The sequence below is a fragment of the Archocentrus centrarchus genome, chromosome 21 (genome assembly GCF_007364275.1).
Source record: "Archocentrus centrarchus isolate MPI-CPG fArcCen1 chromosome 21, fArcCen1, whole genome shotgun sequence".
Lineage (NCBI taxonomy): Eukaryota > Metazoa > Chordata > Actinopteri > Cichliformes > Cichlidae > Archocentrus > Archocentrus centrarchus.
In genome coordinates, this window is record NC_044366.1 from 30,070,868 (window position 1) to 30,086,609 (window position 15,742).

General features: G+C 38.4%; 3 protein-coding genes across 3 annotated transcripts; all 3 read left to right on the forward strand.

The window, feature by feature from the left end:
- Nucleotides 1-2,901: 2,901 nt before the first annotated feature.
- LOC115800180 (olfactory receptor 10AG1-like) lies at nt 2,902-3,822 on the forward strand. The gene has a single exon (XM_030757434.1). It carries the CDS (start codon nt 2,914-2,916, stop codon nt 3,820-3,822), a length of 909 nt encoding a protein of 302 aa, XP_030613294.1. The 5' UTR covers nt 2,902-2,913.
- A 2,918-nt stretch (nt 3,823-6,740) lies between these two features.
- On the forward strand, nt 6,741-7,688 carry LOC115800182 (olfactory receptor 13C2-like). Its single transcript, XM_030757435.1, has one exon. The coding sequence runs from the start codon at nt 6,741-6,743 to the stop codon at nt 7,686-7,688; it is 948 nt and encodes a 315-aa protein (XP_030613295.1).
- Nucleotides 7,689-11,930: 4,242 nt separating this feature from the next.
- LOC115801071 (olfactory receptor 4D6-like) lies at nt 11,931-12,878 on the forward strand. Its single transcript, XM_030758774.1, has one exon. The coding sequence runs from the start codon at nt 11,931-11,933 to the stop codon at nt 12,876-12,878; it is 948 nt and encodes a 315-aa protein (XP_030614634.1).
- The last annotated feature ends 2,864 nt before the right edge of the window (nt 12,879-15,742 follow it).

Consider the following 15,742-nt stretch of genomic DNA (forward strand, 5'->3'; position numbering starts at 1 on the left):
AGTCAGGAGGGAATAAAACAATATAGAAGTTACAAAGGTAACAAAGGTAGTTTTTAAAATTCCCCAATGACTGCCAATCATGCCGGTTCTCAGTGCAAGAAGATTCCTAGAGACTGGATGTAGGCCACCAGGTGATATTTATAGCATACACATGCATATAACTGACATGTCATGCACATGGCTTTGTTTACTTAAGATATCAACACATCCACATTGTTTAACACCACTGGCAGTCACCTGGGAATTCACAGAATCATATTTCATAGTTACCTTCATAACTTCCAACATCTGTGACAAAAGTTGAGCCAGTTGTAATTTTGAAGCATAGACCAGATGACAGAAGTGTTACATTTTTTTCTCTTCAGCTCTCAGCGGAGACGGTCGCACTTTTCTTCTCTCCCCAGCCCTTCCTTTTTCCCCTGCTTTGCTGCTTTAGAGCCTCAACTTCCGAACTGGAATTTATAATTATGGATCTGGTCAGCTGGTCTCTCAACGCCATTGTTTTGATCAAATTTTCACCATGAGGAGATTGGGGGAAGGAAAACCCTATTCCCTCTTATCAATTGACATTCCAACTGGCTACGTTATGGATTCCTGTGTGGTGTGGAAGATGACGTGCCTGGCCGTATTGTCAATGGAATACACACACATTTGGCTTATTGACACTGGGGTTTCGTCTGGCCTTGGTAAGGCTGCTTATGATGGGAACGCAGGAAGGGTACAGACTCAAACTCAGACTCTGTATATCTGGAGCTGATTCGGAGGGGTAAGATCTTGGAGATGTATGTATCTGTTTCTGCACGGTGAAGGAACGAACCAAGAAGATTTGGATGAATTGGATTTTTTCGCCACAGAGAGGTGCCAGAAAGACTGAAGGCTGTCAACAAATTAATCAGTACAGTCTGTACCAAAACAAGTCGTACAATCAGGAATTTGGCTCCCTGGCGGCCTTGGACTGCCGCTTATTAAATTGTCTCCGGGATGTTTGTAAACAGATGCTCTACGCCCCCGCTGTCCTGTCACTATTGTTTCTGTCTTTTTAATGGCAGCACCTCCAGAAGGGGGGGCAGCATGGCCACAGTTCACCTATCTCCCCATGTTTGTTCTGTTTGTCTTCTTGGATGGGTGTTCTGTCAACTGTAATTTCCCCATTGTGGGATCAATAAAGTATCATCATCATCATCATTATTTAGAGCCAAGACTTTTCTGTCAACTTGTCAAAATGTTCTGCTCTCTACAACAAATTGCTGCAATTGATGTGATATTCTTAAAGTGTATTAACAATGTTTTCTTCCCACATTGCAATGCAGTTTATATTATGACACTGTATAACTGTATCTGGGTACAGCATTGTCCCCAGTTCTGTGTTTGTGGTCCTTTGTGTTTGCCTCATTAAATCAGACTCTTCCCCATATTGTTTATCTTGTCACTGTGTCAAGTTTTCTTGTGTAAGTTCGTGTATCAGTGTTTGTTGCTTCCTGTTGTATTTTGATAATCCCTGGTCTCCTGTGTTTTTATTTAGTTTACTTCCTTTGTCTTGTTTGTTTACTACTTCCAGCTGTACTCCCATTTGTTACCTGTTTCCCCATTATCCCCCTGCATATTTATTGTCTGAGTCTCCCTGTGTCCTACGTCAGAGTCGCTGAGGTGGTGTCCATACCTGTCCGTGGACATAATATCCCAAGCTTCAGTATTCCTAGTTTGTACTGTGCCCAGTGTGGGTTCTGTAAGAGCCTTCCTTGCTCCTAGTTGATTGAGACCTGGTTCAGCCATAAATAAAGGTCTGTTTTTCATCTACTCAGTCAGTGTGCCACGTGTCCTGCATTTTGGGTTCACCCGTCCACACACAACATAGTCGTTCTACATCAAATTATTTTAGTGTGAAGCATTAAAGAAAAAATAACATATTCAAATGTAGCTCTATATTATCTGTGTTATTTTATTATAACTTCTCCCATCCCATGCATGAAACTGTTGCTGAGCTGGAGAGCTCCTTCAGTGACAGACTGCTGCATCCTAAATGCACAAAGGAGTGTTACCGTAGATCCTTCCTCCCAGCAGCTGTAAGACTTTATAACCATCACTGCTCCCAACAAAAACCACAATAACCTACACAATGTAGGATAATATATAATATACTGTAAATAGTCCGGCCTGTTAAGGTTCAACACACAGGCACATCATGTACATTGTATATAGTGTTATTATTAGTAGTATTAAGGTTAATCTTGTTTGTTGATTTTATATATATTTATATTCTTTTCTTAATAGTGTGAATTATTATATTTTTACTTATATTTATAATAACTGCGGCTGCTGTTACACCCAAATTTCCCCTCTGTGGGACAATAAAGGCTGTTTCTTCTTCTTCTTCTTCTTCTTCTGCCTTTCAACTAATTTTTGCTTCTTTTTCAAATTTTTATCCCTTTTAATGTAGGTATCGAACCATTATTTTGTAATACTATGTAACATAATCTTGGTTATGAAGAAGTGCAGGATTTCAGATTGCATTTTTTTTTAAGTTTTGTGATTAAATTTTTAATGGTTTAGTGTTTTTAGTGCAGCTCAAATCAACCCTGATTTTTTTTCTAAGTGCAAAGCATGGTTAAGGAAGAGCAAAAAAAATGTGCAGCCATGTAATTAAGGTCTAAAACTAGTTCAAGTCTCAAGAGGTTGTAGTAAAATGGTAATAGATCTTTGTGGAGGACTTAATGAGATCCATGAAGGTTCAAAGTTTCATTATATATTTGGTCTGACTTGAACAGTTCACTTTCTAACATGAAGACACATCGCATTTAGGTATTTATGAATAAGACAATCTTCATATCAAATCAATTTTATGTATGTTGCTTGTTACACATTCTGCCTGTTTTAAATATTAGTTTTTATTTTCTGATCTTTGTGAATACTGAAATGAATCTAACATATATAACTTTTGGTGGTCATGTGGAAGTAGAGAAATACAGATATCTTTATTTTGTGATCATGTTTACAGTATATATTCTGATAATCTGCAGCAATTCCACTATTGTGTGGATTATCATGATTCACAAAAACCTTCATGAGCCTATGTACATTTTCATTGCTGCTTTGTTACTGAACTCTGTTCTTTTGAGCACTGTGATCTACCCAAAGCTTTTGATTGACTTTTTATCTGAAAAACAGATCATTTTACATCAAGCCTGTCTCTTTCAAGTATTTCTGTTTTATGTTTTAAGCGGTTCAGAATTCTTACTGCTGACAGCAATGGCTTATGACAGATATGTGTCTATATGTAAACCTCTGCAATATCCAACTATCATGAGAAGAACAACAGTCAATATTTTCCTGGTTTTGGCCTGGTTTCTACCTGCTGTTCAGGTTGCAGTTCCAATAGTAAGAAATGCAATTACACCACTCTGTAACTTTATTTTGAAAGGTATTTTTTGTAACAATTCAGTCAACCATCTTTATTGTGTGACTTCAAGTGCACTATCTGTATATGGTTTGATTGTTCTATTTAATGGTGCAATTTTTCCTATGCTTTTCATACTTTTTACATACACAAAGATCATTATAGTTGCTTATCAGAGTTGCGGAAATGTAAAGAAAAAGGCTCTACAAACCTGTTTGCCTCATGTGCTAGTTCTAATTAACTATTCTTGTTTGCTTACATATGATATGGTCATGGTTAGACTGGAGTCAGAGTTTCCAAAAACTGCACGCTTTGTAATGACATTGCAGTTTGTAACATATAATCCTCTCTGCAATCCAATCATATATGGACTAAAAATGAAAGAAATTTCTAAAAAACTCAAATCATTGTTCTGTTGTTTGACATAAGTTTATTCAGTCATTTATAGCCTGTTTTAAAATGTTGCTTATTGTTTATTGGAGAAATGTTGAGAGGTCTCATTCTTAGTAAGTCTTTAATGTGAAATTTTATTTCTGACAATGAAGCACAACAAAGAGAAGTAACTTTTTTCAATGTAAACTTATGTAGCTATTCTACATGTTTTATTCTATTTAGTCATTCCACTTTCTAGAATAATAATATTAAATATTATCAATAGTCATATTCCTATTGTTTCTGAGTATAGAGTTTAGAGCAATTTGAAAATGTTGTCACAAAGATTTCGATTTCTCTCTTTATTGTTTCAAATGTAGCTAAGAGCAGGTTATTATTTAAAATCCCAAATGAAAAGTGAACAAATATTAAGACGTTAAATGCCTGATATCGCTTTCCTCATATATATTTCTGAATGATAAATTTGTTCATAGTTACATCTAATATGACTGCTCTAGCATTATTATTGATTTTTAAAATTAAATCCAATAGCAGAAGCAAACTCGCTGGGGAAAATTTAAAAGAGGGACAAATTGGAGTGCCACGAGAACCAGGCTTTAAGAAACTAGCACATTTATCACATTTATCACATTATCGCATCAATGCATGTCATTGCCACAAGGTTTGCTGTGTCTCCCAGCAGTCTCAAGAGAATGGACGATATTCCAGGAGACAGGCACTTACTCATTAGAAAGTCCTTAACCCATCAGCAGGACTGGTATATGCTCCTTTGTGCACGGATGAACAGGATGAGCACTGCCAAAGCCCCACAAAACTACATCCAGCAGGCTACTGGTGTGAATGTCTCTGACCAAACAATCAGAAACAGACTTCACGAGGGTGGCCTCGAGCCACATATCCTCACTGCTCAGCACTATGAAGAACATATTTGCCAATTTTGCATTTTCCAATTTACCAGAATTGGCAGGTCCAGAACTGGCACCATCTGCTTTTCACAGATGAGAGCAGGTTCACCCTGAGTACATGTGACAGATGGGAAAGATTCTGGAGAAGCATGACCAGTCTAATGGTAGGTCAGTGTTGGTCTGGGGAGGCATATTCATGGAAGAACATACAGACCTCTACAGGGGGGATGATGACCATAAATCTACTGCTGACTTCCTGTTCCCACTAAGTGGCTTTAAGAGTGTGACCCAATGTTGGTAGTATAGATCTGTCCAGACTCACACTCTCATCAAGCATGTAACACTGGCCACTGGTAACACACCATTTTCCATGGTGAATTAGCATGACTACAGAGGGTGCTATTAAATGAAAAATCACAGTTTTCACAATCATCAGCCAGGTCTGATGTGTATTCTGACCATTTTTGAGGTGGATAGGGTAAAACTGGGAGGAGCAATACATCAAAGTATAAAATCATGTCCCACTAGGTGATGCTCTAATGTCTCTCTATTGGCATATCAATTTGTTCAGGGCAGGACTTTTATCAAACCAGTGAAGTTTGGTGCAGAGTGGGGAATGTATGTTTGAGTTACAGGAATTTGTATCAAAATTTGCCATGCTGCCTGGGTCATACCCTTTGACCAAAACTCACAGTTTTCAAGATAATGTAAGACCAACTCCTTGAGGCTTTCCTGGGCAAACTTGAGATGATTCTCCTCGACCACCTTAAAGCTGTACCTTAAAGTGTAAAACATGACATTTCCTGTTCCCACTAGGTGGCACTGAGACACCTGTAAAATATATCCATATTGTTGCATTCAAGGGTAGAGCCTTATTACACTTGAGAAGTTGGGAGCAGACTGGATAATGTAGTGAATGATAGCCAATTAAAATTTTATGGTGAATGATGCACCACGACCATGCTCTTGAACAAAAACTAACCAGGTTTGCAATTTACATTCACCCAGGCCTGTAGTTTAGACTGGTCCTGTGAAAACCCTACAAGCAGTTTGAAACGGTCAGAGGGCTAGAACTGGGCCAAAATCACCTAATTAATTTAAAACGGCAGACTTCCTGTTTTGTGTACCATGTTGTTTCAAGAGGATTTTTTGTGTATCTTGACATGTTACATAGGCACACCAAATTTTATAAATCTACGTAAAACTCAGCAGTGGGGTTTTTTCTTTTGGAACATTATAGGTGGTGCTATCAAGCCAGTTTGGGAACGCCTGTGCCCAAAACCATTAAAGTACGTAAATTTTCACAAGACCAGATGCATGTGCAAAATTTCATGGGTTTTGACCATGTTAAGGCCCACCCGCCAATTCATTTGTTCAAAAATATTAATATAAGAAGAAATGGAGCAGATACAATAGGGCCTTGGCACATTTTGTGCTTGGGCCCTAACAAAGTGTGCACCTGACAGCATCAAATGTGTGAAAGCATCAAATCCAGTGCACATGTGGCCTTCCAAAGTTGCTGATAATTGAGAGAAGGAAAAACCACTTTGGTAACAAAGATCACAAGGATGAGGATGTTGTTTTCTAGCTCAGCTGGGTTATGTTATGAACATAACTGACTACTGTATAACATGGCAGTGACCACTGTGCTTTAAATCTGTAGTAATTGCTAACATTCATTTCAAACAGAGCAGGCAGGTTACATATTGTAAAATGCTACAACTGATATTGTGAGTTGGAAAGATTGAGTAACAGACTGTACTGTCAAGTAAAAGAGGTTGAACAAAGGTGTGACCTACCTCCAGAGTTCAGCTCCTTGCAGGCTTAAGCCACCTGATAAAAAACCTTCCAGAGACATTGAATGTTCACATTTACTGCTGAACATATTGAATGAGTGCATTACACATTCAGGTGTCTTTGAATGAAAACAACATACAACACAGGTTGCTTGTTGTTACAGTTTTGAGTATTTTGTTTGTTTGTTTTGTTTTTTGTTTGTTTTTCACTACTGGTCATGCAATTTGAAAACATTGCTTTTGAAGACATAAATGGATGAGTTGCTAAATGTTACCTATATAACAATCGATGGTTATGTGGAAATTAATAAATACAGATATGTTTATTTTTATTGTATGTTTATAGTATATATTCTAATAATCTGCAGTAATTCTACTATTGTGTATCTCATTTGTATTCATAAAAACCTTCATGAGCCTATGTACATTTTCATTGCAGCTTTGCTGGTTAATTGTGCTCTTTACACTACAAGTGTTTTCCCTAAATTTCTGATTGACTTTTTATCTGAAAAACAGATTATATCATATTCAGCATGTATTTTTCAGTATTTTGTATTTTACACTCTAGCTTGCTCAGAGTTCTTTCTCTTGGCAGTCATGGCCTTTGACAGATATGTGGCTATATGCAAACCTCTGCAATATCCAACCATCATGAGCAAAACCACTGTGAGTATTTTCCTAGTTATAGCTTGGGTTGTACCTGCTTCTCATATTGCAGTGCCAGCAGTACTAACTGCTGAAGCTAAACTGTGTGACTTTAATGTAAAAGCAATCTTTTGTAGCAATGCAATATACACTCTTCAGTGCTTAAAATCACAATTTTTTGTTGTATTTGGTTTGGTTGGTTTAGTAGATCTCGTAATGCTTCCTCTGATCTTCATAGTTTTCACATATACAAAAATATTTATAGTCTCTTATCAAAGTTGTAAAGAAATTAGGAAGAAAGCTACAGAGACTTGTTTACCTCACCTGTCAGTTTTAATCAGCTTTTCCTGTTTAGGTCTTTATGATGTAATCGGAGCTCGAGTGGAATCAGATTTTTCAAAAACTACACGCTTAATGATGACATTACAAGCAGTTTTATATCATCCTTTGTTTAACCCATTCATATATGGGCTCAAAATGAAGGAAATTTCCAAACATTTAAAAAGGTTGCTTTGTCAGGCCAAAATTGTTTCATATACTAATACTGAATGCTAAGGTGGACTCATCTCTTCTGCAGCCATTTCGTTGTAGTTGTTTAATAAGCTTATCATTTAATAATCAAATCCTCCCAACAATCATTCAAAATCTTTTTCATTTTACTATATTGTGGTGTTTGTACATGTACAAGAAAATGTACAGCATTAAAAAATGTCCCTTTTCTCCCATCAGAGTAATTAGCAGAATGTCACAGTGTGTTTAGCACTTGCTCTGGGGGTGTTAAGAAAATGAGCATTGATAATAAGATATACATTATAAGTTAAGGTTGTGTTGTTATTTCCCAACAAAGCTTATTTCAGGAATATAATGTCTAATAATGCACACAAGTTATTATGTGTGCCTTCCAGGTATGTTTCTTTTTGACTTATTTTCTGAACAAGGTTTAAAACACGAGTTCAGGCATCCAGCTTTTTTTTTTTTTTTAAGTTAAAAGCTGAGAGCTTTTGTAACAAAATGTACAAAATTCTCATACAGATACACTTCAAAAATATAAACACGCCCAGTGCACTCCTAGTTGAAGTATCTGAAGTATTTAGGGAGTCAGATACATATTTCACAATAATGTCAAATTGTTTCAGTTTATTCTTTTATCCTCTTTAAATCCTTAACGGCCTGGCTTACTCATTTGTGTTTACTTTGTGCTGATATATGATTATCAGCAAATGTAGTATGTATAAATTATGGTAGGTATCAGAAACATTATTCTAATAATATGCACAAACTACTATTTTTGGACTCACCAAAACCACCATGTTCTTAGGTTTGTTTTCACTGTTACTTTGACATTAGTTCAGATTATATTCTATTTACAGTAGGTGGTCTTTTTCAGTGGTTTATTTACTACTCTTTTTGTGCCCTGGCATCTAACAGGCATGTATCCATTTGTAACATCTGTAATGTGAAATTCCCTCATGTCTACCTTGTCTCACACTTCTGTGCTAATAAATAACTGTGGATGAAAGTAATTTTTGACTGCTTTTTGTTTCGGTTTGGTTTTTTGCATTTTTTAAAGAATGTACTGTTTTCTATTTGGCCACTTGGATCCTCTTTCCAGCAAGAGGATTTGGCAGGTTGGGGGACTCTAAGATCAGTACTGGCTCTGCATACGGAAAATTTCCTTCCCTTACACTGGCAGTATACTGTTTATACTATCTTTATACTAGACAGTATACAGTTAGTATAAAGGTGGAATTGAGTGAATGACTCAAATCATCATCTGCTTAAATTCAAATTCATCTCTGCTATACTTGATGAAACCACACCTTGACCATGAACAATGCAGCCACTGTGCACCAGTCCAACACAGACTTTACCATAACTTCACCACACTGGGGCCAGCTAACTTTTTATCCTATACTAACTGCAGTATTTTTATGCAGCCTTGAACTATCTCAAATTTAGTATACCTCAGTTTGTTTTGCAGGACATGTAACAGTATGAAAAAACAAAACTTCTGTGTGACACTGCCTAGAGCAGTGCTAGGAATCCACATAACCCCTCCCATCCAAAAACGTTCTGTTGATACGTACCATTACGTATATCTTTATTGTCACATATGCAAACAAAGTGTAACATCTTTAGGTTCACACCTCAAATGGTGGTAGTTTTGTGTTGAGAAATTAATGAAATCCATGGAGGGTGAAAAAGGTTATTAACTATGTCATGTCTGACTTTAACAGTTTATAAAAATCAAAGTTCAGGTATCTGCAATCATAATTAAACACATATTCTACATTAATGCAAGTCTCAGCATTAAACCTCTTAAATGTTTTCATTCATCTGTTTTATAATTTCTTTCTCCTTTGTCCATTAAATACTTTTTAATTTTTTAAATTTACTTTTTAATCCATTCGCTTCCACTCATCCTGTTCAGGGTCGCAGGGGGCAGCTATCCCAGCTGTCATAGGGCGAGAGGCAGGGTACACCCTGTACAGGTCGCCAGCCTGTCACAGGGCCAACGCAGAGAGACAAACAACCTTTCATACTCACATTCACACCTATGGGCAATTTAGTGTAGCCAATTAACCTAACCCCAGTAAGTGCATGTCTTTGGAATGTGGGAGGAAACCGGAGTACCCGGAAGAAACCCACTCAAGCATGGGGAGAACATGCAAACTCTACACAGGGAGAGGGAGAGGCCTGGACCAAGGTGGAATCGAACCTTCCAGATGTTATTCTAACTGTGAGGCAGCAGTGCTAACCACTGCGCCACCGTGCTGCCCTGTGTTCTACTAATTTGCAGAAATTGTACTACTCTATACCTCATTTGCACTAATCAAAATTGTTTTCATTGCAGCTTTGCTACTGAACATCCTAGATTTTTAATTACTTTTTAGGCCATGCATAATGGCATTGGCTGAATCATTGGCTGTGGGAGGAGACTGGTAAGACCACAGAGCAAGACTTGGCTGACCTCAAAGAGATTCTAGAAAACTGTTCATTGGATCAGAAAGAGGAGCAGTTTTCTGGCCACATTGTTACATTGGTGAAAGAGTGCTGATGACTGTTGTGAGATGATGCCTCTGGATTGATAAACCGGGGTCATTATCCCACTTTTTAAGAGAAGGTACTGGAGGGTGTGTTCCAACTTCAGGGGGACCACACTCATCAACTTCCCTGGGAAGGCCTTTATAAATCATTGGTTATTCGGATCAGTAGTTTCAGTTAAATAAATCATATAGCAGACAAAAACAGTGATCTTTGAGAAGTGAAATGAAGTTTATAGGATTTACAGAAAGTGTGTAATAACTATTTAAAGAAAATTAGGCAGGGGCATAAGTTTGGGTACCCCAACATAAAACAATATTTAGTAGATCCTCCTTTTGCAGAAATAACAGCCTCTAAATGCCTCCTATAGCTTCCAATGAGATTCTGGATTCTGGATTTCAGAAAGAAAAATAATGACCAGCATGGGAGAAGAAGATGAAAAACTGAGCTCAAATGACAATTTTGGGCTACTTATTAAATATAAAATCCCTGAAGCTGTGAGAGGCCTTGGGGGAAAAAAAAACTACAGTTCCCAGCAAAATTATGTGACTTACTAATAGTTAGTGACTAGTTAGTGACTTGCATTAAAAACAAGATTGTTCATGCTGATAATTCAGACTTAGGAAGTGTTATTAGCAGCTGATCAGATCAATAAAACAACTGGATTACTAAGTTTTTGTTGTGTATGCTTTTTACAAACCGCAAACCGATTATTGGAAGGAAACGGTGCTCTGGGACACGGTGAAGTGCAACTCTTCTGGTTTATATGGAAAAATGGATTAGTACTTATATAGCGCTTTTCTACTCTGTCTGAGCACTCAAAGCACTTACACAAGCACTTCCATATGAAGATAAGCGCTTTTAAAGTGTCTAACATTCACACTCCAAAACTTATGTCAAAGAGCAACTTAGGGTTAAGTATCTTGTCCAAGGATACTTTGGCATACACAGCCAAGAATTGAAGCTCCAACCTTCCAATTAGTAGGTGAACTGCTCTACCTCCTGAGCTACAAGAATTATTACTAGAATTTTCCCTAGAATTATTGCTCCTTCAATCTAATTGTTGGGACTTAGTTTTACTCTTTTTTTACTTTATGAACAAAAGTAAGTCAGTAAATCAGCTTGGGTCGGGGAACTGTTGCATCAAAAACTGATATTTACAGTTAGATCCATAGATCGCTTTCAAAATTATGAAAAAAAAGAAATTGATTCTATAACAAGCAATGGCACTATTAAAAAGCGGAAGTGTGTGCTGAATGGATACATGTACTTAAATTTTGCACTAGAATACGACTTGTAATGGCCAATAAAATGCATTCTGACATTCATTCTGACAATCAAAGAGAAGAGCTCCTTGTGGAAATAAAAGTATAAACCTGAATGCACTGAAGATATCAAACCACATATATTTTCCAAGGCTACTGAAATTTTAGTGTTGAAAAAAAAAAAACAGAACTTATAGCAAAACATGGTGAGGGTTCACAGTGAAATGAAAGGATGCATTAATTGTGGAGTCCTGAAACCTCAGTTACAAGAAGCTAAACAATCCCTAGAGGATGAAACAACCTGATAAAAACCTTCCACAGACTCAGATGATTCATGTGTGTATTTGATTGATGAATGTATTCCAAGATAGTTCAAATATCTTTATGAATAGGACACAACACAGGTTGTATGTTAGTATAATTCTGTATGCTTGTTTGTTGTTTTTATTTATACTTTTGTCTTTATACTTTGTCTTTAAAAACAATAATGGATGAAGAGTTAAATGTTACATATGTAACTCTAGCCTGGTATTTAGAAGTTAACAAGTACAGATATGTTTATTTTTTTATTATGTTTACAATATATATTCTAATAATCTGCAGTAATTCTGCTATTGTGTATCTAATCTGTATTCATAAAAACCTTCATGAGCCTATGTACATTTTCATTGCAGCTTTGCTCCTGAACTGTGTTCTTTACAGTACAATTATTTACCCCAAAATTCTGATTGACTTTTTATCTGAAAAACAAGTCATGTCATATTCATCCTGTCTCTTTCAGTTTTTTATGTTTTACACTGTAGGCATGTCAGAGTTCATTCTTTTGGCTGCCATGGCCTATGACAGATATGTGGCTATATGCAAACCTCTGCAATATCAAACTATCATGAGAAAAACCACTGTCATTATTTTCCTGGTTTTAGCTTGGGTCGCACCTGCTTGTCATATTGCAGTACAAGCAATAGCGAGTGCTGAAACTAAACTGTGTGACTTTAATATAAAAGGAATATTTTGTAACAATGCAGTTTACACTCTTCAGTGTGCAAGACCAAGATTAATTACTGTATTTGGTTTAGTTTTGTTACTAGATCTTGTAATACTTCCTATGCTCTTTATAGTTTTCACGTACACAAAAATATTTATAGTTTCTTATCGAAGTTGTAAAGAAATTAAGAAGAAAGCTGCAGAGACCTGTTTACCCCACCTGTTAGTTTTAATCAGTCTCACTTTGTTTTTTGTATATGATATAATCATAGCTCGAGTGGAATCAGATTTTCCAAAAACTGCACGTATAATAATGAATTTACAAATAGTGCTCTATCATCCTTTGTTTAATCCATTCATATATGGGCTCAAAATGAGGAAAATTTCTAAACACCTGAAAAGGCTTCTTTCTCAAGCCAAAAACCTTTCCTGTATTCAAAGTGAATGCTAAAGTGTAGTAATTTGTTCTGTAATCAGTTTGTTGAAATTATTCAAAACACTTCACTTCATTTCACATAACCAAATTTTCTTAGCTTCAGAACATTTTCATGTTAGTGCATTGTATCTCTGGAAGTACAAGAAAATATAAAATGTGTAAAATATATATATAACTTTCATTAATTTAACTCACAAACTGTAACCCTATTTTTAGGAGATTGAATTGATATTAATATTCATTTTAATTTACATTCTGGTTATTAATGAAGTGTTTTTGGGTGATAAAATAAACATTTTAAGTTCATGTTGTATTTATACTTCAGTTATTGTAGTTTAACTCTGGTTTAATAAATCAATCAATCTTTATTTCGAACATGTAAGTTAATATACATAAAAAACAAGCTGACATGCAATCAATGACTTTTTTGTTCTAAAAGGAGTAGGAGGAAAATGCTCCTTCTTATTATTAATTCCTACCCCTAACTTGCTCATCCTATATATCTGTTTTTGATTATACAGTCTGAAATATACATATGTGCATAATATGTACATAATACATTTTCCCTTGTGGTATTGTCTTTATGAATTAATTTATAATTTACTATACCTAGCCAGAAGTGATAATTTGATAGTATGTCATTATATATATATATATATATATATATATATATATATACTGCTCAAAAAATAAAGGGAACGCTCAAATAACACATCCTAGATCTGAATGAATAAAATATATTCTAATTGAATACTTTGCTCTGTACAAAGTTGAATGTGCTGACAGCAAAATCACAAAAATCATCAATGGAGGCCTGGATTTGGAGTCACACACAAAATTAAAGTGGAAAAACACACTACAGGCTGATCCAACTTTGATGTAATGTCCTTAAAACAAGTCAAAATCCATCCATCCATTTTCTTCCACTTATCCGGGGCCGGGTCGCGGGGGCAGGAGCCTAAGCAGAGAAGCCCAGGTTTCCCTCTACCCAGCCACCTCCTCAAGCTCATCCGGAGGGACCCCAAGGCGTTCCCAGGCCAGCCGAGAGATATAATCTCTCCAGCGTGTCCTGGGTCTACCACGGGGCCTCCTCCCGGTGGCACATGCCCAGAACACCTCACCTAAGAGGCGGCCAGGAGGCATCCTAATCAGATGCCCGAGCCACCTCAACTGGCTCCTTTCGATATGGAGGAGCAGCGGCTCTACTCTGAGCCCCTCCCGGATGGCTGCACTCCTCACCTTATCTCTAAGGGAGAGGCCAGCCACCCTTCGAAGGAAACTCATTTCTGCCGCTTGTATTTGCGATCTTATTCTTTCAGTCACTATCCAAAGCTCGTGACCATAGGTGAGGGTAGGAACGTAGATTGACCAGTAAATCGAGAGCTTCGCTTTTACACTAAGCTCCCTCTTCACCACGACAGACCGGTGCAGCGTCCAAATCACTGCAGAAGCAGCCCCAATCCGTCTGTCAATCTCCCGCTCCCTTCTTCCATCATTCGTGAACAAGACCCCGAGATACTTGAACTCCTCCACTTGGGGCAAGAACTCATTCCTGAGCCCGAGAGGGCACTCCACCCTTTTCCGGCTGAGGACCATGGCCTCAGACTTAGAGGTGCTGATTCTCAAGCCGGCCACTTCACACTCGGCTGTGAACCGTTCCACTGCAAGCTGCCACCCCCTGATGAAGCCAACAGGACCGCATCATCTGCAAACAGCAGAAATGAAACTCTGAGGCTACCAAGGAAGAAGCCTTCTGCCACCTGGCTATGCCTGTCCATAAAGTCAAGTCACAAGTCAAAATGAGGCTCAGTATTGTGTGTGGCCTCCACGTGCCTGTATGACCACCCTACAATGCCTGGGCATCCTCCTGATGAGGTGGCGGATGGTCTCCTGAGGGATCTCCTCCCAGACCTGGACTAAAGCATCCGCCAACTCCTGGACAGTCTATGGTGCAACGTGATGTTGATGGATGGAGCAAGACATGATGTCCCAGATGTGCTCAATCGAATTCAGGTCTGGGGAACGGGCAGGCCAGTCCATAGCTTCAATGCCTTCATCTTGCAGGAACTGCTGACACACTCCAGCCACATGAGGTCTAGCATTGTCCTGCATTAGGAGGAACCCAGGGCCAACCGCACCAGCATATGGTCTCACAAGGGGTCTGAGGATCTCATCTCTGTACCTAATGGCAGTCATGCTACCTCTGGCGAGCACATGGAGGGCTGTGCGGCCCTCCAATGAAATGCCACCCCACACCATTACTGACCCACTGCCAAACCGGTCATGCTGAAGGATGTTGCAGGCAGCAGATCGCTCTCCACGACGTCTCCAGACTCTGTCACATCTCTCACATGTGCTCAGTGCGAACCTGCTTTCATCTGTGAAGAGCACAGGGCGCCAGTGGCTAATTTGCCAATCCTGGTGTTCTCTGGCAAAGGCCAAGCATCCTGCACAGTGTTGGACTGTGAGCACAACCCCCATCTGTGGACGTCGGGCCCTCATACCATCCTCATGGAGTTGGTTTCTAACCGTTTGTGCAGACACATTTGTGGCCTGCTGGAGGTCATTTTGCAGGGCTCTGGCAGTGCTCCTCCTGTTCCTCCTTGCACAAAGGTGGAGGTAGTGGTCCTGCTGATGTGTTGTTGCCCTCCTACGGCCTCCTCCATGTCTCCTGGTGTACTGGCCTGTCTCCTGGTAGCGCCTCCAGCCTCTGAACACTACGCTGACAGACACAGCAAACCTTCTTGCCATAGCTCGCATTGATGTGCCATCCTGGATGAGCTGCACTACCTGAGCCACTTGTGTGGGTTGTAGAGTCCGTCTCATGCTACCACGAGTGTGAAAGCAAGAATCAAGAATCAAGAATGCCTTTATTAGTC

What these genes read in the sequence shown, in the direction of transcription:
- LOC115801071 (XM_030758774.1), top strand. Translation starts at nt 11,931, where the DNA reads ATGGATGAAGAGTTAAATGTTACATATGTAACTCTAGCCTGGTATTTA.
- LOC115800180 (XM_030757434.1), top strand. Translation starts at nt 2,914, where the DNA reads ATGAATCTAACATATATAACTTTTGGTGGTCATGTGGAAGTAGAGAAA.
- LOC115800182 (XM_030757435.1), top strand. Translation starts at nt 6,741, where the DNA reads ATGGATGAGTTGCTAAATGTTACCTATATAACAATCGATGGTTATGTG.